A 27,038-nucleotide genomic window follows, 5' to 3' on the forward strand; every position below is an offset into this window, starting at 1 on the left:
GGGTGGCTTAATCGGTTAAGTGTCTGATTTCAGCTCAGGTCATGATCTCATGGTTTGTGAGTTCGAGTCCTGCGTCAGACTTTGTGCTGTCAGTTCAGAGCCTGGAGCCTGCTTCGGATTCTGTGTCTCCCTGTGTCTCTCTGCCCCTCCCCCGTTCACACTGTCTCTGTCTCTCAAAAAATGAATAAACGTTAAAAAAAAATGTTTTTAATTAAAAAAAAAAACCTTTTAATTAAAAAATTTAAATAAATAAATAAATAAATATTCCTGGCAAGAAACTAAACCCACTGTTCTACTGGTGGTTCAAGGTCCACACCAACATAAACTCACACTGTCAGATGGTGTTTGCAAGATGAGGGTGCGTTAGCACTGTGCTCATTAGCTTCTGTCCTCCTTAATCAGGAACAGGCATCTATCTTTGAATAGGGCCCCTGGGTGATATATCTCAGGTATGACCACTACATGCCTAGACTTCAATCAGATAAAATCTGATTTTGTAAAATCACCATTTGGCAGGATTATTTATACGACAGGATGTGCAAAAGGAAACATATAGAATAAACGGTCTCAAAGACACATATTTCACAGATCCTTATAATTTATTATCTGTGTAGGCTTTCTTTCCAAAAAGAATTAATCTAGCTCCACACTGAACATTTAACAGATAAAGTTAAGACAGATGACTCAGTAAAAATGCGTTAGCAGCATATGAAGGACTTTACTGCCAACATTTCTTCCAGGTAGAATTATTTCCTTACTATCTGCTCCTCAGAAATCCAATGACCGACCATTTGATCTGTCTGCCCATTTTTTCTTGCCAATATTACCAGGTCTCTCCTAAACTTCTAGTCAATCTCTTCTAACTATTTATCAATGAATTACACAAATGGTTTGAGCTGTTAGTTGCAGGCTGTATTTTCATCCTTACCATCATCTGGTTTGTCCACTAGAGAACTTACCTGGATGAACAATATAATAGGAATACCTGATCCATTGGAAGCTGACACCCCAGGATATTGTCCCAACTAACACAACCCCATGCATCACTATTAAATTTTCCTCCATCAATTTTCCATCAAGGATGGAAAAAAAATTATGAGCCACTATGGACCTGGGGCCACTAATACTTATAGCAACTGTCATTATTGCCTCACATCCTCATCCTCATTTTCTAAAGGACAATGATTTTCCTAACTGTCACACACAATGAGTGTCAAATATTTGCCTTTCTACTTGTAATTCTTTACAGCTTAGTTTAAGACTATTTTAACTGTGTTTGAAAATGGGAGATGATCTACAAGATGGCTCAAATTTAATATTTATACTTCTGATTTCCATCTCTTTCTAGACCTCTGTCTCCATGTTCCTGGAAAAAGACCAGGAATTCTATAATCTTGACTTCTAGAAAGTACACTGTGAAGCTGCTGACACCACGCATAAAAGCAAACTTTTTCTGTAAAAAGCCAGAGTGAATCGTTTAGGCTTCACAGGCCATGGGGGACTCTGCTGTAACTATGCCAACCCTGCCAAAGTGGTGCAAAAACAGCCACAGACGATGGATAACCAGTGAGTATGGCTGTTTTCCAATAAAACTTTATTTACAAAAACTGGCAGCAGGCCAGATTTGGCCCGCAGACTGCTGTTGACTGACCTCCGATAGACAAATGCAATGTGGCTGAGAAGTCTACAGAGCACCGCAACCAAGCTGACTGGTGTGAGCCAAAGTGTTAAGAGAGGAAAGCAGAGACGTGTCTGGGGAACAGAGAAGCATTCACTTTGCCAAAGGTGGATATAAAACCTGGCATAAGATTATTACGTAGAATTTCGAATGCCAGGTTAGGAAGGATGCAGCATACTCAACAGGGGCTGTGACTCAATCAGTCATGTTTTATAGAAAAGGGGTCTCCACAGGACTGTGCGGGATTGACGTCGGAGAAGGTACAGCAAGAAGAGAGACCACAGAATTAGAAGACTGCTGCTGAGGAGCATGTTCCCACACTTCCATGTAAAATAAAACTTCCACCAACTCTTCCTCACGCTTCATTTATTCCTCCCCCAGGATTCTGACAGGCTCGTCTGACAGACACAACCTACGCGCTGGGGAATGGAGTCACACTGTGGCAACAGTGAAGACAGGCGAACCCCTTCCCTCAGACCTCTCCCCATCCCGCACCCCCCATGCTTGAGGTCACCGAGCGCTCCATGTCAGTGGCTCCTGAATCTCCATCCTCTGACTACAACTCTCCCCTGAGCTCCAGATGGTCTCCCCGGCTGCCTCCTAGCACTCCACAGGCACCTGAGTCTCCACTCCTGCCGACCTCCCTGCAGGCTCTGTTCCCGCCCTCCTACACCACGTGCAGTCAATCAGTGATCACGCTGTCCCCAGATCTCAGCTCCACTTGCTCCATTACAGCTGCACACATCAGCCTTCACTGCCCCTTCACCAGACGCGCCTACGAACTGGTCCCCCCCCCCCATCCAGACTCTGCACCTGCCAGGGCAGCGAGAGGCAGGGAAGAAACCAGTTTGGGGACAGGACAGAAATTCTGTTTTAGAGATGCCTTCCTGAGGTAACAATGGTGAAACTGGTCCTACCCCCAGGAGCTTACAATCTAGTCAGGGGAGGAGAAGCAAACATTCACTAATCAGAGGAGAAGTGTATGATAAAAGGAATATAGGTCCTTCAACTCCAAAAGGACATGATTATATCTTTGTCTTCAGAAGATACGCCTGGTGACAGTGTGAAAGATCAAGCGATGGTAGAAAAGAATGGGACTGGATTCATTTACTTAACCAATTCTTTCCCGTTGTTACTTAGTGAATACGAAACTCCTGCCAAATCCAATAGACACTTTCTTGTTTTAAAGGGTCCTGATCTGGGGTGCCTAGGTGGCTCAGTGGGTTCGGCTCAGGTCATGCTCTCACATTCATGAGTTTGAGCCCCGTGTCAGGCTCTGTGCTGACATCTCAGAGCCTGGAGCCTGCTTCAGAGTGTGTGTGTGTGTGTGTGTGTGTGTGTCTCTCTCTCTCTCTCTCTCTCTGCCCCTCCCTTGCTCATGGTCTGTCTGTCTCTCTCTCAAAAATAAACATTAAATTTTTTTAATAAATAAATAAATAATAAAGTGTCCCAACCTCTCCACTGCTTCTGACAAAAAACACCGACCCCACGGCCTTCACAGTCTCAGGGCCTGCCAACCATGGCACCAACCTTTTCTACTTCATCTTCCCCTTGACCCTTTTAAGTAAAAACCATGAAACACTAAGGACATTTGGGGGGGAAAACTGCCTACAAATGCACTATCCTAACGTAGCTGTTTTTGGTTGTTTTGCACAATCCCCTAGTTTTCTCTCTATACATACATTTTTTTTTTTTTTACAAAGTTGTAATCAGATGTATATGTTTTATATTCTGTGTGGCCATTTCGGGCTGATCACTTGTTTCTGACATCCTGTAGTCCTCTCAGAGCAATAGGTTCATTGCTGTGTCCTATGAAGTGCTTTCTTTGCATACTCATTCGGGAAACTCACCCCTTCGCCTGGATTCAATTACTGTGTGCACACAGATGGCTTCTGTTAGCTGCATCTCTAATTCTGACCATCCAATTCATCAGTTATAGAGACTTATTACTGAAAGCATTTCAATACATAATGTTCACTGCTGTCCCCTCTCCTGTCAATCCTTCCACCTTCACTATTACTCAAGCCAAACACAGGTCTGGCCCCCAAAACCTATTCCTTCTTATTTGATGTCTACATAAAGGGACAACCCAGTAAAGCAAGTTCTCTCCCCTTCCCTCTAGTCCAGGAGCCAACACACTAGGAAACAAGTACAGTCTGATCCCTTTCCTTCCAGCAGGTGGGAGGGGAGGAACACAGGAAAAGGTTCTCCTCAGCACGTGCTGACTTGAGACAGGGAAAGGAAATGGCAACCACTAGCTCCTCCTGGTGGTGGGAAGAACATGAGCACTGACCCCCGGATTCATGTAGGAGGACGCGGGGTTGCAAATGCCACTGGGCGCAAAGAACCTGGCTCCGACCCTGCTCTGTGGCTTCTTAGCCCAGTGCCCACAGACAACTTCAGTTCTGGCAGCAAGGCTGTTCCGAGCAACAGATGAGGTGAGGAGCGTGAAGTGCTCTTGACTCCCAGTCACCCTTCCCCCAGATATCTCCAAACAGTGTTCGCTGCCCAGCCCACAGTCAGAGCCTTGGTATGCATCCCAACCACTAAACCCAGAATTACAACATCTTCCTGCTTCCCTCCTTTCAACTTCTTCTCTGTAAAACTGTCCTACATGCAGCACTAATTAATAAGTCTCTCCCAGTCCCACTCGAGCTTTATTATCGGCCACTTCACCCCAAAGCTCTAATAATAGGCATTTCTGATTTTCCCTAAGTCAATATAGCAGCTGAACAAGAGTACAGACAGTAGTTCTAGAGTTATTAGGGAAGGTTGTGTGTTTAATGTTTGTTTTTGTGGGAGCTTTTTTGAAGAGAGTTGCAAGTAAGAAAGAGTTTGGTTTTTCTTCCTTCCTCTGGACCATCATAAATTACTGATCTTTCTTTCACTTAAACTGCTTAGAAGGGGGAAAAGGAATCAATAAGACAGGGCACTTGAGTAAACATGAACATATTAGTTAGCATTTTTCATCAAGTGATACTCTTATACCCCAAAGTATGGCAGCAATAAATTGTTTTCCATTCTCAAGCCTAGAAATGCTTTCAAATTATAGTAAAAAAAAAAAAATTTGAATGTATTGCCAATTGGGCTCTGTCCTACTTGTTCTCCATTCTCCTTCCTGCCTAGTCTGTTGTGTGTCCGTGTGTGTATCTGTGTGTCAGGCCATGGGGGCTGTACTCCTGCCTCCATGATGTGGGAGACATTAACAGACAACCAGAGAACAGAGAAAGTTTGTGGGGGGCTCCTGTCCCAGCACCATTCTGCCTCAGCACTGTGATTCTGGCCTCCGTCCCCCTACAACTGGGGGGTGAGTAAGGGGATTCTGGTGACAGCCCCTCCTCACAGCTCAGTTCCTTTCACCCAGCTTCAGAAACACAGTCTCCTTCCAGCGGCCTCAGGAGGGGTAACACTACACCAAGCTGCTAATCACTGAAGGCCTCAAGATTCCTCCTGGGTTCCCTTAACCCTGACCACCCTTCTTCAAATACTCACTTTGTTAAATTATGTTGACAGCCTCATCTGAGTGTGCCTTGACCTGACTGACAGAGGCTCCCTGCACCCAACATTGAATTATGGTATCTCCAGTTCGCTGTCATTTATGGTCCAGAAAGTCTAGTGCCTTCACACTATCTGCTTCTGCCTCAGCCTTCTCATGTATTGTTCCCAGTTTTGTGTAAAATATCCACCTGCCGTCTCCATCCATTCATTTAAAATATAGTTTGTAGTTCAACAACTCTACAAAGCTTTCCCAGATTTCTTCAACACTGTGATACTATACTAGCCTGGAAGGAGTTATGTCAACTTTTTCTTATTGGTAATCCAATAAGAGAACAATATTCTGTGTGTAATAAATACTAACTGGCTCTCACTTAGGTTAAGTGAAATCCATTCTTCCTTTCCAAGACAGTGATCAACCATCAGTGACTCAAAGAACCTGCCCTCTGGGACTGTGTCACCTTGCAATCACTGATGTGGTTATTAAAGACTTCTCAATCCTTCCAAGCTACAGAACAGTCTCAAAGAAGCAGAAGTGATAACAATAATGAGCACAAGACAACACCCCACCATCAGGTAATCAAAATTCTTCTTCTAAGATGCAGAAAGGAGAAAGAGGGAGAGGTAGGAAAACAAACCCCAAGTAGAAGAAAAAATAAAGATTGCGTTTTCTCTCCTTGAACTATGTAGGAGATACAGGCACATCACCAGAGGACTTGTTAATGGCCTCCTAAAAGAGGGAACAAGAATTACGAAAGAAACTCCTGGTCTGTTGCTTGTCTTAGTCTAAAATGGAAAAGTAAACAAAATAATACTCCACAATCTTTGTTGTCTGATGTAAGGATAATTGGCTCTCAGCTACTTTAAACAAAGTTGCAATCACTCATTATGCAACAAATTCTCTAAATGACCTAAAATGTTTGGCTCAAAAAGAAGAGCATAAAACAGATGTAATATTAAAGACTCCAATTATGAATAATTCCTTGATAAGACCCCTCATCAGTGCCAGCAATTAATTTACTAACATGAATTACAGTTATGAATTCAAATTTTGGCAAAAAATTAAAGTAAATATGGTGTGGTCTCAGCACGCTTTCCATTAAACATGTTCTTATTTACCAGGAAAAAAAGCAAAGGCCTATATGTCTTAAACCATCAGATGATTATGGCTGCATATGAAATAAGATCCAATTCGAAGTGTCTTAAATAATTCACGCATTCAGTCTTTGAATAAGAAATCTGGATATAAAGGACTCTCTCTTACATTTCAATGCCAGAACGGACTTACACAAGGACCCTTAAATTGCTGACTAAAGAGAATGAGGTGCCATCACTGACCTACAGCAATCACGACACATTCCCCTATGACTGGCCCAAAGCATGTTAGCAAAAAAGAAAATATATTATCGTACAGGCAGGCACCAAGTGTAGCATCCAGAAAAACATCTGCACACATAGTTTCAGTCATGCTTCAAATTCAGAGATGAGTGAAGTTAAGGAGGGGTGGGGGCAGGGGCCCTAGGCTCAGATACCCTACATGGGCCAAGCAGAAACTGTGAACAAATGAGGCAGGCTGGGTGGGAACTGCACAGTTCTGAACAGTGTGTGGCCTCCAGTTCTCCACTTATTTTACACTCTTACCTCAAATATCAGTGAAGTACAGTAGAGTTTAAGAATAAACAGATATTCGGGGCACCTGGGTGGCTCAGTCAGTTGAGCATCAGACTTCGGCTCAGGTCATGTCGTCATTCTCACAGTTCGTGAGTTCAAGCCCCGCATAGGGCTCTCTGTGGTCAGTACAGAGCCCACTTCAGATCTTCTGTCTCCCTCTCTCTCTGCCCCCCTCCAGTGCATGCACGCATTATCTATCTCTCTCAAAAACAAACATTTAAGAAAAAAAGAATAAAAAGATATTCTTTCTCTAACCTTTACACAAATAGGTAAGACTAGCTTCAGACTCAGAAATTATGACACATTAACCTGTTACCATGTACCCTTTACAGTGCCATAAGCAACTTATTTCACTTTTTAAAATAAAATGTTATGTGTTAGGTATCACCTGCCCTCATTTTTACAAGTGAGGGAAGTGAGCCTTAGAGAGGAAAGTAATTTCTCAAAAACCACATGACTTCTGGGTGGTGAAGCAGGGAACAGCACGACTACCAGGACCTGGAGCTCACTGAAGCTAAATACGACTCATGAAACGAGTGCTCTTGCCCAGGTTCTGTAGTCACTTGAGAAGGAGGCTCCTGGTTAACAAATATGGCTCAGTGACCAGCTAGTTCCTTACAAAGCAACCATTTTCACCGGACTTTTCTCAGCCGTGTCCACTCCATTTCTACACAGGAAATATTTTAAAAGGCAGCAGCAATGCTTAGGGCTTAACCACTTCGGTAGTGGGTGAGAATTCATTGGTAGCATGATTGCAGGAATCTTCAGATCTTAAAAATGCCTCCCAAACTCTACAGTGAATGCTGGTCCCTGACATGGAAGCTTGAATTTGTGAGTGTGGGTGCACCAGTATAAACACATCATTTACCTACCTCTGTGTGAAAGACCTACTATTCACAAACTGTCAGATAAGAAAATCCCTGCCCCAGATAAGATAGGGTCATAAGGAGCAACGGGGCGCGCCTGGGTGGCTCAGTCGGTTAAGTGTCCGACTTTGGCTCAGGTCATGATCTTGCGGTTCACAGGTTTGAGCCCCACATCAGGCCCTGTGCTGACAGCTCAGAGCCTGGAGCCTGCTTCGGATTCTGTGTCTCCCTCTCTCACTGCCCCCTCCCACTCGCACTCGGTCTTTCTCTCCCAAAAATAAACATTAAAAATAATAATAATAAAGAGCAGCATCTATGGAGTCTACTCATACTAGTCCATTTCATCCTAATCCAGAAATCTGAAACCATTATTAACCTACTCTTCAACAACTTTTCCTGTTATCTCCTTTACATCTCTCTCTTATACACCATACGCTCCAGTCTTATTTATTAACGGATCCTCAGCACTTGGCACCTGGTATGAAGGTGCACAATAAACATTTGTTGAATGAACAGCAAACATGATATTGTTTATGCAGTGATATGTTAGACTCATAAGATATTCCAATATATAAAGCACATTGATAAGAGCGAATTACTCAATTTCTCTTCCACAGCTGTACTCAGCTTTAGCATATGAGTTTTATAAGACAAATAAAAGGTCAATCTGTAATTGGCAAAAGCATCTTCCAAATTACACCAATCTAACAGAACTACGTAGGTTGGATTAGATCAACTACCTCTCCCAACACATTCCATTCTACATTTACTCATCATTCTCTTCCACACTTCAGTAAGTGTTGGAAAAAAATAGAACATTCCCATCAAGCAGAAACTCCAGGCTAAGTATCATGTTAGATAATCAGATCCATGTCTTACCAGCATTCATATCTTTAAACTTCTGCTTTAGCTCAGTAGGAGTGAAACGATACTGATCAAGACCATCATTCCAGCGAATTCGGTCCAAGACTTGAAGATCTCCTCCAATCAGCCAATCTCCTTGTTCCATAACCATCTAATGGGAAGAAAAAAAATTTTTTTTAAAGAAAACAAGATCAAAATAAGGAAGAACATTTCCCTCACATGAGCTACATATAGTTGTAAACTAATCTTAAGGCCAATGATAAACATGTTTGGCTTCTCAACTGAACGGGGATTAGAGACACATTAAAATTAGAATGTATTTGGGGCACCTGGATGGCTCAGTCAGTTGAGCGTCTGACTCTTGATTTCAGCTCAGGTCGTGATCTCATCATTATGAGACTAAGCCCCACATCGGGCTCCATGCTGAGCATGGACCCTTCTTGGGATTCTCTCATTCTCGCTCTCTCTCTCTCTCTCTCTCTCTCCCTCCCTCCCTCCCTCACTCTTCCCCGCTCATGCTCACTCACTCTCTCAAATAAAATTAAAAAACAAAACAAACAAAAATTAGAATATATTTTATAATTTCTCAGAGGTCTTGTGACACAACTAGGATATTTACATAGGAAAGGCAAACAACATCAAAGTAATTATGACTTGTTATGTAACAAAACATTGTCTTCATTGTTGTTGTACGCTGTTGTAAAGAAACCTTTGTAACCCTGAGTGAGCCCACCCCTCCTCTGTGTTCTCCAATCCTAAACTTTTGACTATTTAAGCAATGCTGATGGAGCTGGACGCAAATTCATACCTTCTGATCTCCACATCACCTCTAATTTCTCACAACTTCACTCATGTTCCTTCCCTGCATCTGAGAGTAGGGATGTGACCTCTGGGACCTGTCCACTTCCACAGCACAGCTGAAACTCACCCTTCCCTCCCTGGCTTCAGCTTAGGTACTAATAATATACCCAGACCACTGTAGTCCCTTCCTACGGGGTCTATAAAGTCCCTCCCCATCCATCAAACCCTTCATTCGATAAATATTTACCAAGTAACTGGTACACGCCAGGGCCTTTGCTGGGCACCGGGAAATGCAGCAGAAAATGGGAGAAAGATCTAAGAGACCTTACGTTCTAGTGGGACACTGAACAGAAACCAGACAGGTAGTGGCTAGTGACGAGTGTCACAGAGAAAATAACTGGGGCAATGGAACACAGTGCCCAGGGAGCAGAGTGAATGACATGTAAGAGCAAGGGGTCAGTAAAGGTCTCTCTGAGGAGGGTGGCACTGAACCCGAGATGACTAAAAGGAACCAGCCACGGAGGTAAAGTATTTCAGGCAAAGGAAGAACAAGTAAAAAGTGCTGGAGCAGAAACAAAAGCCTGGAGCATCTGTCCTTGAGAAGCAGCCCAGGGCCAGGAAAGTCAGAGCAGGGATAGGAGCAGAGGTAGAGAGAGAGAGAGAGAGAGAGAGAGAGAGAGAGAGAGACACAGACAGACCATGAGTTAGAAGGTCAGGGCCGGACCTCGTCGGGACTTGGGTTTTATTCTATTTACAACAAGCAGTCCCTGGAGAGTTTCAGAGGATAGAGTGCTATGCTCAGATTTATATTTTTGAAGGCTCACTCCGGCTGCTCCAAGAACAGAAAGGCAGTGGGCATAAGGAAGCGGGATTCCAGCCAGAGCACAGCAGATGGTGTAGGCTGGAGACCTGGAGAGCTCGGACAGTACCAGTGCAAGTGGTGGTGGGATGGGGATACCCTGCACAAGACCCCCAAGCCAAGCTTCTTAAAGTGCCACTTTGTTTGTGACTATCTCATGCTCCCAGGCTGCCTGTGACCTCCACTCCTAGCAAGGCAGAGCAGCACAAAAGACCCACGACAGACTCTAATCCTGACTCCTAACTGGTGCCTCTGCAGGTCTGGGCAAGCCAAACCCAAAAGAAGACCCCTCAAGTTAAAGAAAACTGGTCTACCTCCAAGGATCATTGTAAGGACCAAACGACAGAAAAGCAGTTTGAAAAGCATAAAGCATAAATATATGTAAACCATGTGATGACTGAACATTTTAACATCTCAGGGTAGAATGCTAAGCCTTCTCTCTTCCCAAGGTCCTCTCTCCCGCTTAATAACCAGCCATTTCTCAAACACATGGAGTCTTTGCTCCTCCTGATCCCTAAAACTGGAATTGTGTTTCTCACCGTTCCTTATCAAAATCCTGCCGGTTCCTCAAGGTTGCATCCTAACAAGTTGTGCAGATTACTCTAAATAGAAGTGGCATATACATCAGTAATTACTCTCTGCTATAGATTATGGAAGATGGCTCTGAAGCCCCAAAGTCCTTAATTCATTTTTTTTTTTAATTTTTAATGTTTACTTTTATTTTTGACAGAGGGGGGGGGAGGGAGAGAGAGAGGGGGAGGGAGAGAGAGAGGGGGAGGGAGAGAACGTGAGTGGGGGAAGGGCAAAAGAGAGGGAGACACAGAATCTGAAGCAGGCTCCAGGCTCTGAGCTGTCAGCACAGAGCCTAATTCAGAGCTTGAACTCACGAACCAAGAGATCACGACCTGAAGTTGGACACTTAACCGACTGAGCCACCCAGGCCCCCCGCAAAGTCTTTAATTCAAATCAGACCCTCATTCCACTTATTAGCTCTATAATTTTGGTCAAGACATCTATCCCCTGTAGGTCTCAATTTCTCCCTGTGTAGGATAGAAATGCCACCCATCCTATAGGTTTGCTATGCGGTTTGAAGAATTTACATAAGCATGTTTTGTAAACCATTAATAACTGTAGAATTATGGAGTACCTGAGTGGCTCAGTCAGTTGAGCATCTGACTTCGGCTCAGGTCATGATCTCACAGCTCCTCAGTTTGAGCCCCGTGTCAGGCTCTGTGCTGACAGCTCAGAGCCTGGAGCCTGCTTCGGATTCTGTGTCTCCCTCTCTCTCTGCCCCTCCCTCACTTAGAGCCTGGAGTCTCTCTCTCTCTCTCTCTCTGCCCCCACCCCAACCCTGTTCATGCACTGTCTCTCTCTCTCTCTCTCTCAAATAAACATTAAAAAAAATTTTTTTAATAACGGCAGAATTTTAACTTTGAAGAAACATCTGACACCATCACTAGTTCAAATTCCTTATTTTCTAAAACAATATATCTCCCTATTTTAAAAAGTTTATCACTTCTTATCCTTCATGGGATGAGATTTAGGACATTGTCAGGATCTAAACAGACGTCATAAAAAACTTTCTAGATAAAGCTACTAAAATTTCACTTAATTTCTTTTAAAGCTCATAGTGTACTTTAAAACAACTGACAGCAATTTTACTTCAATAACATTTCACACATAATACATAAAATACACAAGGCCCTCTGGAAAGACTAAGTGGATTTCACTATTTTCATATCGGAAACAACGTTCGACTGGAAGTCCAGACTAGATAAAATCACCCTGCCACGGGCTCCCATAGCACCCTGTCTTCAGAGCCGACCTGTAAGCACATGATGTCTGCTCCACCACCAGCCAGTAAGCTCCAAGCCTATAAAGAACGTGCGTGCTGTGTACATCAGCCATATATCCCCAGAACTGGCACCAAGCTCAGTGCCTGATGCAAAAAAGATTTACTGAACAATTATTTATCTGCATCAAAATGACAAGATCATGGTTCATCACACTAATCTAAGATCCAGTGTCCTTTCTGCAAAATAATTTTTTTTTGAGAGAGAGAGCACCCGCATGCACAAACAGGGGAGGAGCAGAGGGAGAAGGTGAGAGAATCTGAGGCAGTCTCCACACCCAGCGTGGATTTGATCTCACAACTGTGAGATCGTGACCTGAGCCGAAATCAAGAATCAGACGCTTAATTGACTAAGCCATCCAGGCGCCCCCCCATTCTGCAATATATGAACAATTCCAACAGAAGAGTAAACATACGGGTGATGCCCGCACTGCAGCACAAACACTATTGGCAAATCAAGATACAAGGCAGCAAGGTTTGCTCAGGACCTTGATGTAGGGATGGTTCTTGCACGTTGTTCCCCACTGTCTGGCACAGCGCTCCTCCTTCCTGTGCTCAAAAAACTCTGGGTTGCGAAGAATAGCCACACGGCAGCCCTCATACATCAGAGCAAATGCAGTGCAGCCATCCAGCCTCTCTCTGTCTTCACGAGTAGCCGGCAGAACTATAGGTACTGACAAGTTAATGACACCCCCTGCAGGACACAAGAGAACATGAAGCACACAGCTTGGATTACTCAACAGGCCATATATCCACCTTCCACTTCAGGGGATGCTCTTCAAATAATACAAGATTTATGGGTCAGTGACAGTACCTGGCACAGAAAATCAGGAGATAGAACAACACCCCCACCGCAAACAGGTTAAAAAAAAAAAAAACCAGCAAAACATTAAGAGTGTCAACACCATGTAGCAATGTACTTCCCACACTTCCCACAACAATTCATGAAACTGTCTTTGGGAAGAAAAAAAGTGGTATAAAATCACAGACATAGAAGAAACAGTTTAACAAGGAAGAGTCAACTGGTTAAGCCTGGTGTCATCAAAATATACTGAGCACCTCCAATACATGAATAAGACAAAAAAATGTTTTCAGGGCCTTTCTAGGAAAATGTAAATCCGTTCTGATAACTATACTTTGAGTGGCAAGTATACTTGAGTCTGCTGGGGATACTTGGCTTTCCTTGAGAGAGGAAGACAAAAACACCCAAAAGGTTTTTTGATTTCTTTGTTTTTAATCAGAATTAGACCAATATTAGTGATTACTGGCCAAGAAACAAAGGAAGCAAGTGTGTCTATTTCAATCCAAATATGTTGTCTGTGAGACAATAAGCACATCCTCAGTTTCCAACCTTTCAAGTTCTAAAAGTTTTTTTTTTTTTTTTTTTTTCCTACTCATCATGCCCAGGTTAGAAAAATAAAATGCACTCTCAAATTCATATGTGGATCTTATTTACATACCAGATAAAAGCATACTTTCTTGGAAATCATGGCTTGCCTTCCTTGGACAAAAGAGGTCAACAAAAATCAGTGATAACTGCTTGGCTGATTTAAAGTTACCACCACTAGGTACAGTTTAAAGGGGAAAATTAATAGGTAGATTTGCAGCAAACACAAGGCTAAATCATTCCGAAGGAGGCAGTCCACAAAGATTCTGCCATTGGTTCCAAAGAAGAAAAATCAAAAAGCAATATTTAACACTTACATTTTTGTGATACAAGTTTCTTGAGAAGAATGACTAGGAGTTACAATTTCTGGTATCAATTTCATTCCTTAGTTAAAAGTCGTAACACAGAAAAACGTGCTGGCTATTTTATAGGCTTAGTGACATTTAAAAATATTTTATTTAATGTAACAAATTAATCTTACCAACAGTATACAAAGTTCTGGGTAGCTGAATTGTCAGTAAAATATATTAAACATCAATGCCTTTGACAATTTTTTTTTTTTTTTAGTGCTTTAAAAGAAGAAGAAGAACCATCACTTTAACCATCTATTTCAGGACTTCTTTGTTTTGTTTTTAAGATTTTATTTTAAGGAAACTCTACACCCAACTTGGGGCTCAAACTCACAACCCTGAGATTAAGAGTTACATGCTCCACCAACTGAGAGGCAGCCAGGTGCCCCTATTTCAGGACTCCTTAACTTGGCCTTGCTGATTCCTTATTAGAACACTCAAGCAAGCAGGGGCACCCAGGTGGCTCCATCGGATGGGCTTCCGACTTCAGCCCAGGTCATGATCTAACGGTTCATGGGTTCAAGCCCCACGTCGGGCTGTGTGCTGACAGCTCAGAGCCTGGAGCCTGCTTTGAATTGTGTCTCCCTCTCTCTCTCTGCCCCTTCCCTACTCACACTCTGTCTCTCTCTGTCTCTCAAAAATAAATAAACATTGAAAAAAAATTTAAAAAAAAAACACGCAAGCATGGATTTCAGGACAGCAAAATTCAGGATATATGTGCACTTTTTCAGAGAAAGGCCTTCCATGATGATCAGGTGGATACAGCAGAGGGAAATTCTATTTGTTTCTTAAATCCATTTTCAGCCCTTATGCCCAGGGAAACCTGCATATATAAACCTGCATTATCTCCCTCTGCAATAAATCACAATCCAGAAAACAAAACAAAACAAAAAGATCTCACAGTTCACTTCAAACATTCAGTACCGCTATAACTTGGTCTTAAAATACTATCTTCCAGGGCGCTTAGGTGGCTCAGTTGGTTAAGCATCCGACTTCACCTCAGGTCATGATCTCATGGTTCGTGGGTTCAAGCCCCGGGATGGGCTCTGTGCTGACAGCTCAGAGCCTGGAGCCTGCTTTGGATTCTGTGTCTCCCTCTCTCTCTGCCCCTCCCCCACTTGCGCTCGCTCTCAAAAATAAATAAAACACTTAAAATGCTACCTCCATTAAAGACATCACCACTACTTTTTAGAGGCAGTGATGAATTGCTGCCCCTGTGTAATTTCTCTTCCATACTCAATGTACAATTGAACGCAGAAGCTCTTACCATCCAGAAGACAATCAAAATGAAGGCACTGCAAGTACTCCCTCTCTCTCATAAAGCCATTCAGGGGGGTTGCCCAACCTTCTGCCAGAACCTGTACCCACTGCATATCCACCTAGTAAATGAGACAGTAAAGGAAAATGCTCTACTTCATATACTTATGAACAAAAGCAGTAATAACCTTTAAGAGTTTAATTTGGAAAGCAATGGAAAGAAACACCTCAAGAATGATTATAGATTATACAAATCTAATAAAGATTAAGGGCACTAGGAAAATGTGCATCTCTCCTAATAAATGTGCATAACATTAGTCTTCAAAGCATTTCTAATAAGGATGGCATCTCCTACACTAGTGGCTCTCAAACTTTAATATGCTAGAAGAAACCCTGGGAAGGCCTTTATTAAAACAGAGATTGTTCCACCTCCACAGATTCTACTTCAATCGCTTTGCTGTGGGGCCCAAGAATTTGTATTTTTAATAGGTTCCCAGAAAATGCTAAATGATAGTCTGCAAGTTATACTGTGACAACTAATGCCTTAAACTAAAACAAACTTTACATAAAAATACTTACCAGAACAAGTGCCTGACCAATGACAGGGCGCCCTTTATTTTATAAAGATTATGTTACGTCTTGACTTTTAAGATTTCTAACCTATCCTACCAGAACGTTAAGGAATTGATGGACTACATACCATTAACAGAAGCTGGATATGCTCATTTTTTAACTGTGCGTGTGTGCAGCAGTGGCTCTCAAATGAGAAAAGATAAAGCACCTGGCCAACTGGGTGCAGTAAAATGTAGCTTACCATTTATTCCCAAAGTATGTGGGCCAATGTATTCCCCTCCTGTAAGTCACAGGAAAAATTATATACACAGACCAAATTGTTTCACTTACTTTCAAGTTTTCCTCTTACCAATTATTTCTAAACGTTGGACAGTGGCCACTATTTGTCTCTACTGGAATTCAATTCTAGATGTTATGTGTTATGGACTGAATGTCTGTGTCCCCCCTCAAATTCATATGTTGAAGCCCCAATCCCCAATGTGACTGTATTTGGAGATGTGGCCTATGAGGAGGTGACAAGGTTAAATGAGGTCATAAGGGTGGGACCCTAATCCAACAGGTCTGGTCCCCTCACAGGAAGAGGGACACCAGAGCTCACAGCTATCAGCAAGCCAGAAAGAGTCTCACCAAGAACCAAATCAGCCAGCACCTTGATCTTACACTTTTCAATCTCCAGATCCACAAGAGGGGCAATTTTTGCTGTTTAATCCATCTAGTCTACGGTATTTGCTCTGGCCCCCCAAGTTAATACACTATCCGACTTAAGATGGATTTTTTAGTTAATTACTTTTCATAACTGCCGTGCAAAGAACAAGCCACTACATTAAAAGAGCTACTGTGTTGTAGAGCTCTGCTGACCTGGATTCACAATCATTCATCCTCATTCTGTGTGTATATATGTATGTTCACTCCATGCAAAGTATGTCAATGACAACATCTGTTCCTTTGCAACGGCCACCTTCCTACGTGGCTCTGTTCTCCGGCTCTCCCTCTCTGCTCCCTCAGAATGTCCTGGCTTCTGGTCAGAGACCCAATCCCATAAAGCACATCAAATAATCTACTGCTAATCAGGGATTTGAATAATTACTTAAAGAGGCCTTCTCTAAGCCCAGAAATTTGTTGGTGCTTAAAGATTTGGTGCTTCCCTGGGTGTTCTGGATTTTTAGTAACTAAATGAAAGGCTGGGAAATTCAACTTCTGGTCCAGCTTCTTATTCATCTCTCAATTTTAAAAGTACATCTAAAGGATATAATTTAAAATTCTCTAATATTTGAAAATGATAAATTATAGTTTCCAATGTTGTTGTATCTAGTTTACCTCAGTAGGTTTTTTTTGGCGGGGAGAACACTTAATGAGAGCTAAAACATGCACATAATGACTCTTACCAAAATAAGAGATTCAAGGTTTTGGCAGAGGATTATGAAACATGTTTGGAGGGAAAAACTGTTCATTTTAATTACTATACAGTACTTTGAAGCTTTAAGAACTCATTCCTTCTGATAAACCTAAAACTTTTACACAATCTTTGATCTTTGCTATTTCAAAATAGATAAATCTTATGACATTAAATACATTAAATACATTTCCAAATCCTGGAAATTGTGACATAAACTACAACTAACCCCCAGCCACCAGTACCCATGTCCTCAAACATAGCTAAAAAACAAAGTATACAGATAGTGAGTATATATTAAGGCTAAATCACTAGGTACGAAGACCAACAAAGCACTTACTTTATTAATTTTCAATGCTGGCAATGTTTCTGCATCTGTTTTTGCCAGATGGAGTTTGTTTTCTGGCACATACAGTTCTTTTACTTCGTAAGAGGCATCCACAGGTACGATATCCTATACAACAACAAAAGTACAATTAAATGTTTGCCTCAACAATTTAAAGTTCTCCAAAGGGTGTCTTGAGGAAGTACACTAACATTTCAAAGTGAGACTTTATAAAAAAAAGCATAAAAGAGGGCTCTGACTGCGGTGCCCCCTCCCCAGTCAATTTTCCTCATGTCAGCTCTCTCAACAGAGAATATCCCACATACAAGAAGTCACTGAGTATCAAGTCCCATTGCCTAGTGAAAAGAATGAATTCCGAGAATGTGCCACATATGTAAAACCCAGCAACTGCAAAGAAGAGGTGACCTCAACTAAGAGGTAACAATAGAAAGAACTTGGAAGTAAATACAGTCACTCTGAATACAATCGTTATTATCTTTAACATGTCACCAAACCATTTTATTCCAGCTTTTGTATGCATCTTTATCACTAGCGATCACCTTCTCAGTCCTGCCACATGAAACCCAAGAGTATGTCAGCTTTACTCCCACTCTGGCAGTTTGGGGAACAGCACTTTTTGGTCCCATATGAAATGCAGTCTGGAAATTTTATCTGAACTCCAAGTATGCATTTACACAACACTGGGGCAATGCTTGTCTCTCAGAATATACAAGAATGTATTTGTGATTACCACAACATAGCTCTTGAGCTGATCTTTACAAGGCTTGTTCGCAACACTTATCATACCCCAAGGAGTAATTACTAAATGTGTTTAATTACTTCAACTTTCTTTTAAGCCAAATCTATTAGGTAACCTTTATAAGCATACAAAATTGTCAATGATTAAGGACTTTTCATACATGTATTTTGTCCAAGCAATACTTTGTTATTCAAAATAGAGTAATACTCAAGAGAATGAGAAGATAAGCCACAGACTGAGAAAAAATATTTGCAAAAAGCATATCTGAAAAAGGACTCTTATCTAAGATACACAAAGAACACTTAACATTCAACAATAAGAGGGGCGACTGGGTGGCTCAGTGGGTTGAGCGTCCAACTTCGGCTCAGGTCATGACCTCACAGTTCGTTGAGTTTGAGCCCCATATTGGGGTTCTGTGGTGACAGCCCAGAGCCTGGCTTCAGATTCTGTGTCTATCTCTGCTCCTCCCCTGCTCATGCTCTGTCTCTCTCTCTCAAAAGTAAATAAACATTTAAAAAAAAGTTTTTTTTTAATTCAACAATAGAAAAACAAACAGCCCAATATTTAAAAAATGGGCCAGAGATCTGAACAGAAACCTTACCAGAGAAGATCTACAAATGACCAAGAAACAAATGAAATGATACCTTACAACACGTCAGCAGGGAAAGGCAAATTAAAACAAACAAGAAACCACCACACAGCTATGAGAATGGCCAATATCCAAAATACTGACAAAAACCAAACGCAGGTGAGGATGTGGAGTAACAGGAATTCTCATGCACTGCTGGTAGCAATGCAAATGGTATAGACATTTTGGAAGACAGGTTGGCAGTTTCTTACGAAACTAAACACACTCGGAGCGCCTGGGTGCCTCCATCAGTTGAGTGTCCGACTTTGGCTCAGGTCATGACCTTGTGGTTTGTCAGTTGGAGCCCTGCATCAGGCTCTGTGCTGACAGCTCAGAGCCTGGAGCCTGCTTTGGATTCTGTGTGTCTCTCTCTCTGCCCCTCCGCCCCCCTCTCAAAAATAAACAAACATTAAAAAAAAAAAACCTAAACACACTCAATTGTGCTCCTTGGTATCTACCCAAATGAGTTGAAAACCTATGTCCACACAAAAACCTGCACAGATGTTTCCATCAGCTTTACTCATAATTGCAGGACTTGGAAATAATCATAATGTCCCTCAGAAGACAAATGGATAAACTGGGACATCCAGACAACGAGTGCAGTAGAAGAAACAAACTATCAAGCTACGAAAAAGACACTACAGAACTTTATACTACATATTACTAAGTAAAAGGAGCCAATCTGAAAAGGCTCCATACTGTAAGATACCAACTATATGACATTCTGGAAAAGTCAAAACTATGGAGACACTAAAAACATCAGTGTTGCCAGGAGTTATGGGCCAAGGGGTGGGGGTAAGCAGATGAAGAACCAGAGAAGAGGGCATTTTTAGGGCAATGAAATGATACTACCACAGTAGATAGTGTCATTATACATTTGTCAAAACCCACAGAATTTACAACCCTAGTGTAAACTATGAATTTTGGATGACGATGTTACACTAGGTATATCAATTATAACAAATGTACTACTCTGGTGAAGGGTATTGAAAGGATAGGCTTATGGGGGAAGAGAGCAGGGGGTATATGGGAACTCACTGTACTTTCCACTCAGTTTTGCTATCAACCTAAAACTGCTCTTAAAAATAGTCAATGGGGGTGGGGAGGGGTTGGCACCTGGGTAGCTCATTTGGTTGAGCATCTAACTCTTGATTTCAGCTCAGGTCATGATCCCAGGGTTGTGGGATCAAGCCCCTTGTCAGGCTCCAAGTGGAGCACAAAGCCTGCTTCAGATTCTCTCTCTCCCTCAGCCCCTCTCCCACAAATGCTCTCTAAAACAAAAGTTAAAATAATAAAAATTAGTCCATTAAAAAATGCAGAACAACAAAAGTAATTCAAAGTATCAATGGTGAGGGCCCCTGGGTGGCTCAGTCAATTAAGTATCCAACTTCGGCTCAGGTCATGTAAGTTGGAGCCCTGTGTCCAGCTCTGTGCTGACAGCTTGGACCCTGGAGCCTGCTTCAGATTCTGTGTCTCTCTCCCTCTCTGCCCCTCCCTTGCTCAGGCTCTGTCTTTCTCTCTCTCTAATAAAATAAACATTAAAATAGTTACTTTAATTTAAAAAAATAAATAATAAAATAAATATCAATAGAAGAACAAGATTTTTGAAGACATACTCTATTTTCCTGAGGAGTAAGTGTGGGAAGAAACTTCCAACTTATATTTGGACTTATATTAATATCTTCAGTAGAGGAAAAAAGCAATCAGATATGTATATCAAAGCTAGCTGATCTCATAGAAGACCTAGTGCTACTATTCAAGTAGCCCCTATGGATTCTGAAAATCTAGAAAGATTTATTCCCAGGGCGCCTGGGTGGCTCAGTCGGTTAAGTGTCTGTCTTTGGCTCAGGTCATGATCTCACAGTTCGAGTTCATGGGTTCGAGCCCTGTGTCAGGCTCTGTGCTGACAGCTCAGAGCCTGGAGCCTGCTTCAGATTGTGTCTCCCTCTCTCTCTCTCTCTCTGCCCCTCCCCACCCCCTCAAAACTCAATAAAAACATTAGAAAGATTTACTCTCCCACATTTCTCCTCAAAGATGGAACAAAAGAGACAGTTTGGCATCAGCTAAATCGTATGCCAAAATCAGTCTCCTCCTACTGGTAAATTCAAGTCCTCTGATCTTTCTCATGATAAAACCAAGGATAAAGAGAGTAAACATGAAGGAAAAGAGAAAATAAGTAATAAAATTTCAACACAGGAAAGAAATTTAAAAAAAACACCACTTGCTACAATACCAAGTTTAGCTAATTGCTCTGGTGTGCAGACATGAAAGGAATTTTTGTCCCTTGAGCATCCCACTGCTCAGAGGAGGAGGCGGCAAGTGGAAAAGTGAGTGTATAAAACATAAACCATGCACACAGCCCAGGGCACTTCATATACCTTCCAGGCCTTCTGCAATGAAGCAGCCAGCAGGCATCCACAGCTGCAGGCTATTCATTGTGTTTACATGGCTAATACTACGTGAGGACATTAAAGACAACGGTGAAGGAAGAATGACAGCTTCCACCACCTGCCTCTATTTTCTCTTCTCTTTGTAGGTTTCAATACTATACAACCTGTATTAATGAGGCAGATAGTTTTTTTGTTTGTTTGTTTGTTTTTTTATTTTGAGAGAGAGAGAACACGTGAGAAGGGAAGGGGCAGAAAGAAAGGGGGGAAGAAAATCCCAACCAGGCTCTGTCAGCACAGAGCCCAATGTGGGGCTCAAACTCATGAACTGTGAGATCATAACCTGAGCCAAAATCAAGAGCTGGACATTCAACTGACTCAGCCACTCAGGTGCCCCAAGACAAATTATTTCTAATGATGCCAAGCAAAAGAGGGCATGTCTTAAAGTTTGCCATTGGGGTCTAAGTGGTAAGTATACATTCACAATTTATATATAATACTTGATTTCACTGTGTACCTGAAGAGGAAATCACATATAGCAAAGTCTCTTGTTTTTTTGGTATGTCAATTATATCTCAATAAAACCGAATGAAAGATGACTCTTCTTATAATCTAGCAAAAGAAATAACTTATGGTCGTCCATTCTGTGCATTATAATTCCAGGAATTACTGTTAGTATATTTATTTTAAATTATAAAAGAGCAGTAAAGAGAATTTGGAATTGAGAAAACAAACCCCACATACAGTTATCGTTGTCATTTTTGTATATTCCCTTCCCATTACAGGGCACTGGTAGTTTCAGGAGTCTGTACAAAACCTATTATTTCATCAACTAAAAAATAGAAATTCAGGATCAACTTTTCCTGCACAAACAACATGACATGCATTAGGAGAACTGCACACACCCTACCATGTTCAATTAGCTTCTAAGAAATGCAAAAGCTCTCAGAGGTCTTGAGACACACCCATTTTTCCAGCTGCAAGATAAAGACCAGAAATCCTCCACACTAGGAACAAATGCTAAAATGACATTACACAAAAAGTCAGGCATTCATTAACAGGAAGACCATGATAAAAGTTCACAAAACAGACTTAAAACCAGAAACAATAGAGACACAGTATCTTCAAAACCAAAGATGTTAGCATCTGTGAACCTGTCTCCTCCTCAACTGTTTAAAATAGATATATATGCATATATGGTACAGGCCTGTTGTGAAATTCAGTAATTTTAAATCTCTGAAGTGCAGTGGCGCCTGGGTGGCTCAGGCAGTTTAAGCATCGGACTTCGGTCAATGATCTCTCGGTCTGTGAGTTTGAGCCCCGCCCGCATCAGGCTCTGTGCTGACAGCCCAGAGCCTGGAGCCTGCTTCGGATTCTGTGTCTCTGTCTCTCTCTCTGCCCCTCCCCAGCTCATGCTCTCTCTCTCCCAAAAATAAACAAACATTAAAAAAATGTTTTTAATAAAAGTAAAAATAAAATACCTGAAGTACAGGGACTAACATTAATGCCCACTACCATTCCAGCATTGTCCTAAGGGCATATGAATGAATCCACTTAATCTGCATGCAATCCTACCTATGAAGATAGAAACATTCTCCTTTAACAGATTTGGAAATTGAGGCTCAGAAGAGGTTAATAACTGGCCCCCAGTCCCTGCCATACTATCTGCCAATGCACTTAACACACAAAAAATATTCAATAAATATAATGTGCTTGCTACGTTCCAGGAGCTGCTCTAAGCACTCTGCATATACTAACTCATATAGACTCCTCGGTACAATTCTAAGACAGGTATGGTAATTCTCATTGAACAGACAAGGGAATTGAAGCCACAGAAATTAGGTATTTTATGTAGTTAATTGATAAATATTACAACTGGGATTCCAACTAAGGTTCAAATATTATCCCCCCTCCCCCCCAAAAAAACCAACAACAACAAACCTTTACTGTCTCTCTCATGAAAACTAAGTTATGAGACATTCTGTCACACAAATTGTTTTTAGTTTATCTTCTTAGTTCATAATTTCCCAGGAATTCTGGTCTGCATGTGATCTTCACAAAGATAAAGTTCTAGACAAAAACTGAAAATACTCAACATTTCAATTAGTCCTCATCACTTCCATGAAGGTTAAGTGAGGGATTTTCAACCAACTTTTTTCAAAACCTAGAATCCACAGTTGGGCAACAACTAACATAGGGAACCCAGGGAAGAGAAGAATTTCACGGACACAAACAACTCTACATAAAGTCTTCTTTGCCATTTCTGAAAGTTACATTATTGTAAGAGTGGGAGATCTTTTTTACGTTGTAGGCGTTGACTATTCTGCTCTGCCACCGCATTTACCGCTGAAAACTGTCAACAGTTTGGGAGGGCCAGAGGACAGCATCCAACAGACTAATCTTTTTTACCCTTGTTGGATGCAACAGGGCATGCTGAGCTGGTTCCCAAGGCCGGCATCACTAGATTCGGCTCACAAATAGTGACAAACAGCAGCGGCACGCACTGTCCACCGTGATGCTCCAGGCACGTGGCTGGGCGCACGCACCTTGCTTCCACCCTGGAAACACCCCTCTCCAGAACCACACTGGACACTGGGGAATGTGAACCCACTCCCGCTGAAGAGACGCTCAAAGTAAGAACTGAGAACAAATATTTCTATGTATCACATCTTCCTTCCAACCACACCCTAGGTTAAGAGAACAAATATACAAATAATTTGTGAGAAAATCTAAGTGTCTCCAAGGAACTTGTTTGAACATCAAAGAGTAGTATCAATACTATGAGCTCAAATTATTTTTTTAATGTTTTGTGTACTCATGCAGCCATGAGCACATTTGGGATGAATACATTTTTAGTAACTTGCTACATTATATGCATGGACACGGAGGCTATATATGCATGGACATGGAGGCTATAATAATCACTTTCTTTCAAGAAAGGGGAATTTTTTTTCATTTTGAATCAAAATCATTTTTTTCATTACAAGCATTACCCATAACTGTTCCCTTTTCAAAATTCACGTCCAGCAATATTTTTAAATGAATTTAGCCTCCCAACTTAAGTACAGAATTCTTCCAATGCTTAACTAAAGTCAAAAAAAATTCAAGAGGTTGCTACCGTTTTTCCCTTCCAAAATAAAAAAAAAATACATCAAGTGAATATTTTTTGAATCAGCACAAACATAACAGCACGAATCAAAAGAAACATGGAACATTTGCTCAAAGAATGCAAGTTCTATATAGATTCTATGTGTAGAGAGAAGAGAACACTCTACGAGGAATACAAAAAGAATTTTTTAAATGTCGACACAGCCAGTTTCTAGCACATTCTACTGACAAATCTTTTCAGTTTCCAAAACCACTGCCAAACATCTAAAAGGAGCAAAACCACCTCAAAGTGAGACAAGATATCTGGACAACATAACGTGAAGTCCCAGCCACATGAGCTATCCATTCTATTTGGGATTCATTAGGATTTCCAGAAACACAGTCAGCTGTTAGGAAACAATGTGTTCTTCTTCGCCTCGTACACAGAAAACTTTTTATTTCAGGGAATTTCCTCTAAAACAAAAATAGACCACAAGCCAGGCCACGAGCAAGAGTTTATATACCTAAACCCCTCGCGTCCAGTCTTAAGAGCACCACAGTCACCCAGCTTTTAAGGATAAAGGGAATACAGGGGAAGCTCTTCAGTAGGGGGTCATTAATTCACATGCTACCAGGAATCACCTAGATCTAGAAATATTGAAATATTATTAATGTTTAAATATTAACTTAATTCTAAACTGTTACATGGGTATTCAAGTGTTTTTTTTTTTTTTTTTTTTTTCTTGACTAAACACAATCTAAGAGCTAACACACTGTATCTGTAACCTTTGTTCAAAAGAACAATTGTTTGCTTTTATCTGGAAACTGGCAGACAGAACATTCACTACCTGAAAATAGTAGTAATCTTGCCTTGTCTTTTTAATCTTCCTAAAGAACTGTGAACACGTTAATAAACGTTGTGATTCCACATTCTAAGTTTTGCCTTTAAGTATTTTCTGCACTTTTTTCTTTAGCCAAATCTGCTCAACAGATTTGAACACTACAGCTCATTCATATTTTATGTAACTATTAAATTTCTATTATCTAAACTACATGCATCCAAAGCATGAACACCAAACAACATTCTGGCAACACTTTAAAACTGAGCTGTGAAGTTAGGTTTTTATGTGCAGTATAAAATCCATTTAGAGCACTAAACCACCATTTCATAAAAAGACAAACCTTTAAATAATTTATAGCAGTAGTAAATCTAGAGTTCCTAGCAGATTTAAAAACAGTATTTAAAATATCACTTTAGATTAAAACCAGCAGCAAGAATCCTACTTCCTTATGTCATAACACACCAAGTTAAATGCAATCCCAGCAGGCCATCTAGTGACCATTCAAGGGTTTGGGGAAAAAACTTAAATCCAAAATCCTCAGCATTTTTCAGTGCCTTCTACTTTCTTGAATAAAATGTGAAGATACACCAACACAAGCACATTAAGAAAATAAAGATGCTCTGACCAAACACTTGAGAAATGAAGTATTTATATAAATGAACACATTTCCTTATTCCAATTATAGTACAAAGACCAGACAGAAAGAGAAATAAGACAATCCAGGGACGACTGAGAATATACAACATTATGCTGATCAAAATACCCATCATCCTAAAATACCCCTTGTACAGAACATTAAAAACAAATTTTTCTTGGACAGCGAAACCAGTGCCATATCTCAAAGAACGTTAAAGAAACAATACCTGGTAGAATTCATTTCGGGAGAGTCTCTCCAAAGCAATACCAAGCATCAGATAGAAAAATTCCTTTGCTAGGTATCATGGAGACAGCACTTCTCAAACAGCTGGATCGTCTAGAAAGCCGCAATCATGCTATCCCTCTCTGCTCCAATAAAAAGTCTGCCATGGGGGCGCGTGGGTGGCTCAGTCACTTGAGCATCCGACTTTGGCTCAAGTCATGGTCATGATCTCACAGTCCGTGAGTTCAAGCCCCGTGTCGAGCTCTGTGCTGACAGCTCAGAGCCTGAAACCTGCTTTAGATTCCGTGTCTCTCTCTCTCTCTCTGCACCTCCCCCACTCATGCTCTGTCTTCCCCTCTCTCTCAAAAAATAAACATTAAAAAAAAAAAAGTCTGCCATATATTACAATGGGAACTAGATATTTGGTCTTTGTCCCTGGTTCCTGGCACAGAGTCCTTAAAACCCATGGAATCTCCTAACTGGAAAGTGTGTTTGATATGATAATGTGATGATTCCAGGCTAAGGGGGTCCTCAAAAAAGACCACACCATACTTAGATTAGAGCGTTGGAACTTTCAATTCTGTCCCCAGAACTCTGGGCTGGGGAAGAGGCTGGAAACTGAGTTCAGTCACCAGTGGCCAAAGACTTAATCACGGTTATGTGATGGAACCTCCATAAAAGCCCTAACGGTTAGATTCAGAGAGGTTCTGAGTTGGTGACAACACGCCCACAAAGGGCATGGAAGCACCACGGCTCTCCCTGCCCCATACCCTGCCCTATACATCTCTTCCATTTGGCTCTTCCTGAGTTGTATCCTTTATAATAAACTGGTAATGGTAAGTAAAGTGCTTTCCTAAGTTCTGTGAGCTGAATTATTCAACCAGGGGATAGGGGGTCTGGGTAACCCCTGAATGTACAGTCAGTCAGGCAGAAATGTAGGTGTCTGTTTGCAGCTGGCATCTGAAGCGAAGACAGTCTTGTGAGACGGAGCCCTTCACCTGCAGTGTCCAAACTAACTCTGGACAGTTAGTGTGAGAACAGAATCGAATTGCTAGACACCCAGTTGGTGTCAGAGAATTCGACAATTAGTTGGTAAGAGAATAA

General features: G+C 41.4%; 1 protein-coding gene across 2 annotated transcripts in view; it reads right to left on the minus strand.

Moving 5' to 3' along the window:
- The window catches only part of PAPSS1 (3'-phosphoadenosine 5'-phosphosulfate synthase 1), a 104,356-nt gene that overhangs the window by 38,030 nt on the left and 39,288 nt on the right, over positions 1-27,038 (minus strand). For both annotated transcript variants that reach the window (XM_060654485.3, XM_078445833.2), the window contains exons 6-9: positions 17,387-17,500; positions 15,091-15,202; positions 12,575-12,780; positions 8,590-8,725 (exon numbers count right to left, since the gene is read on the minus strand). In XM_060654485.3, the coding sequence (XP_060510468.1) occupies positions 8,590-8,725; positions 12,575-12,780; positions 15,091-15,202; positions 17,387-17,500 (568 nt within the window). The remainder of the gene's footprint in view (positions 1-8,589; positions 8,726-12,574; positions 12,781-15,090; positions 15,203-17,386; positions 17,501-27,038) is intronic.

Source organism: Panthera onca, chromosome B1, assembly GCF_046562875.1.
Source record: "Panthera onca isolate mPanOnc1 chromosome B1, mPanOnc1 haplotype 2, whole genome shotgun sequence".
NCBI classification, from domain to species: Eukaryota; Metazoa; Chordata; class Mammalia; order Carnivora; family Felidae; genus Panthera; species Panthera onca.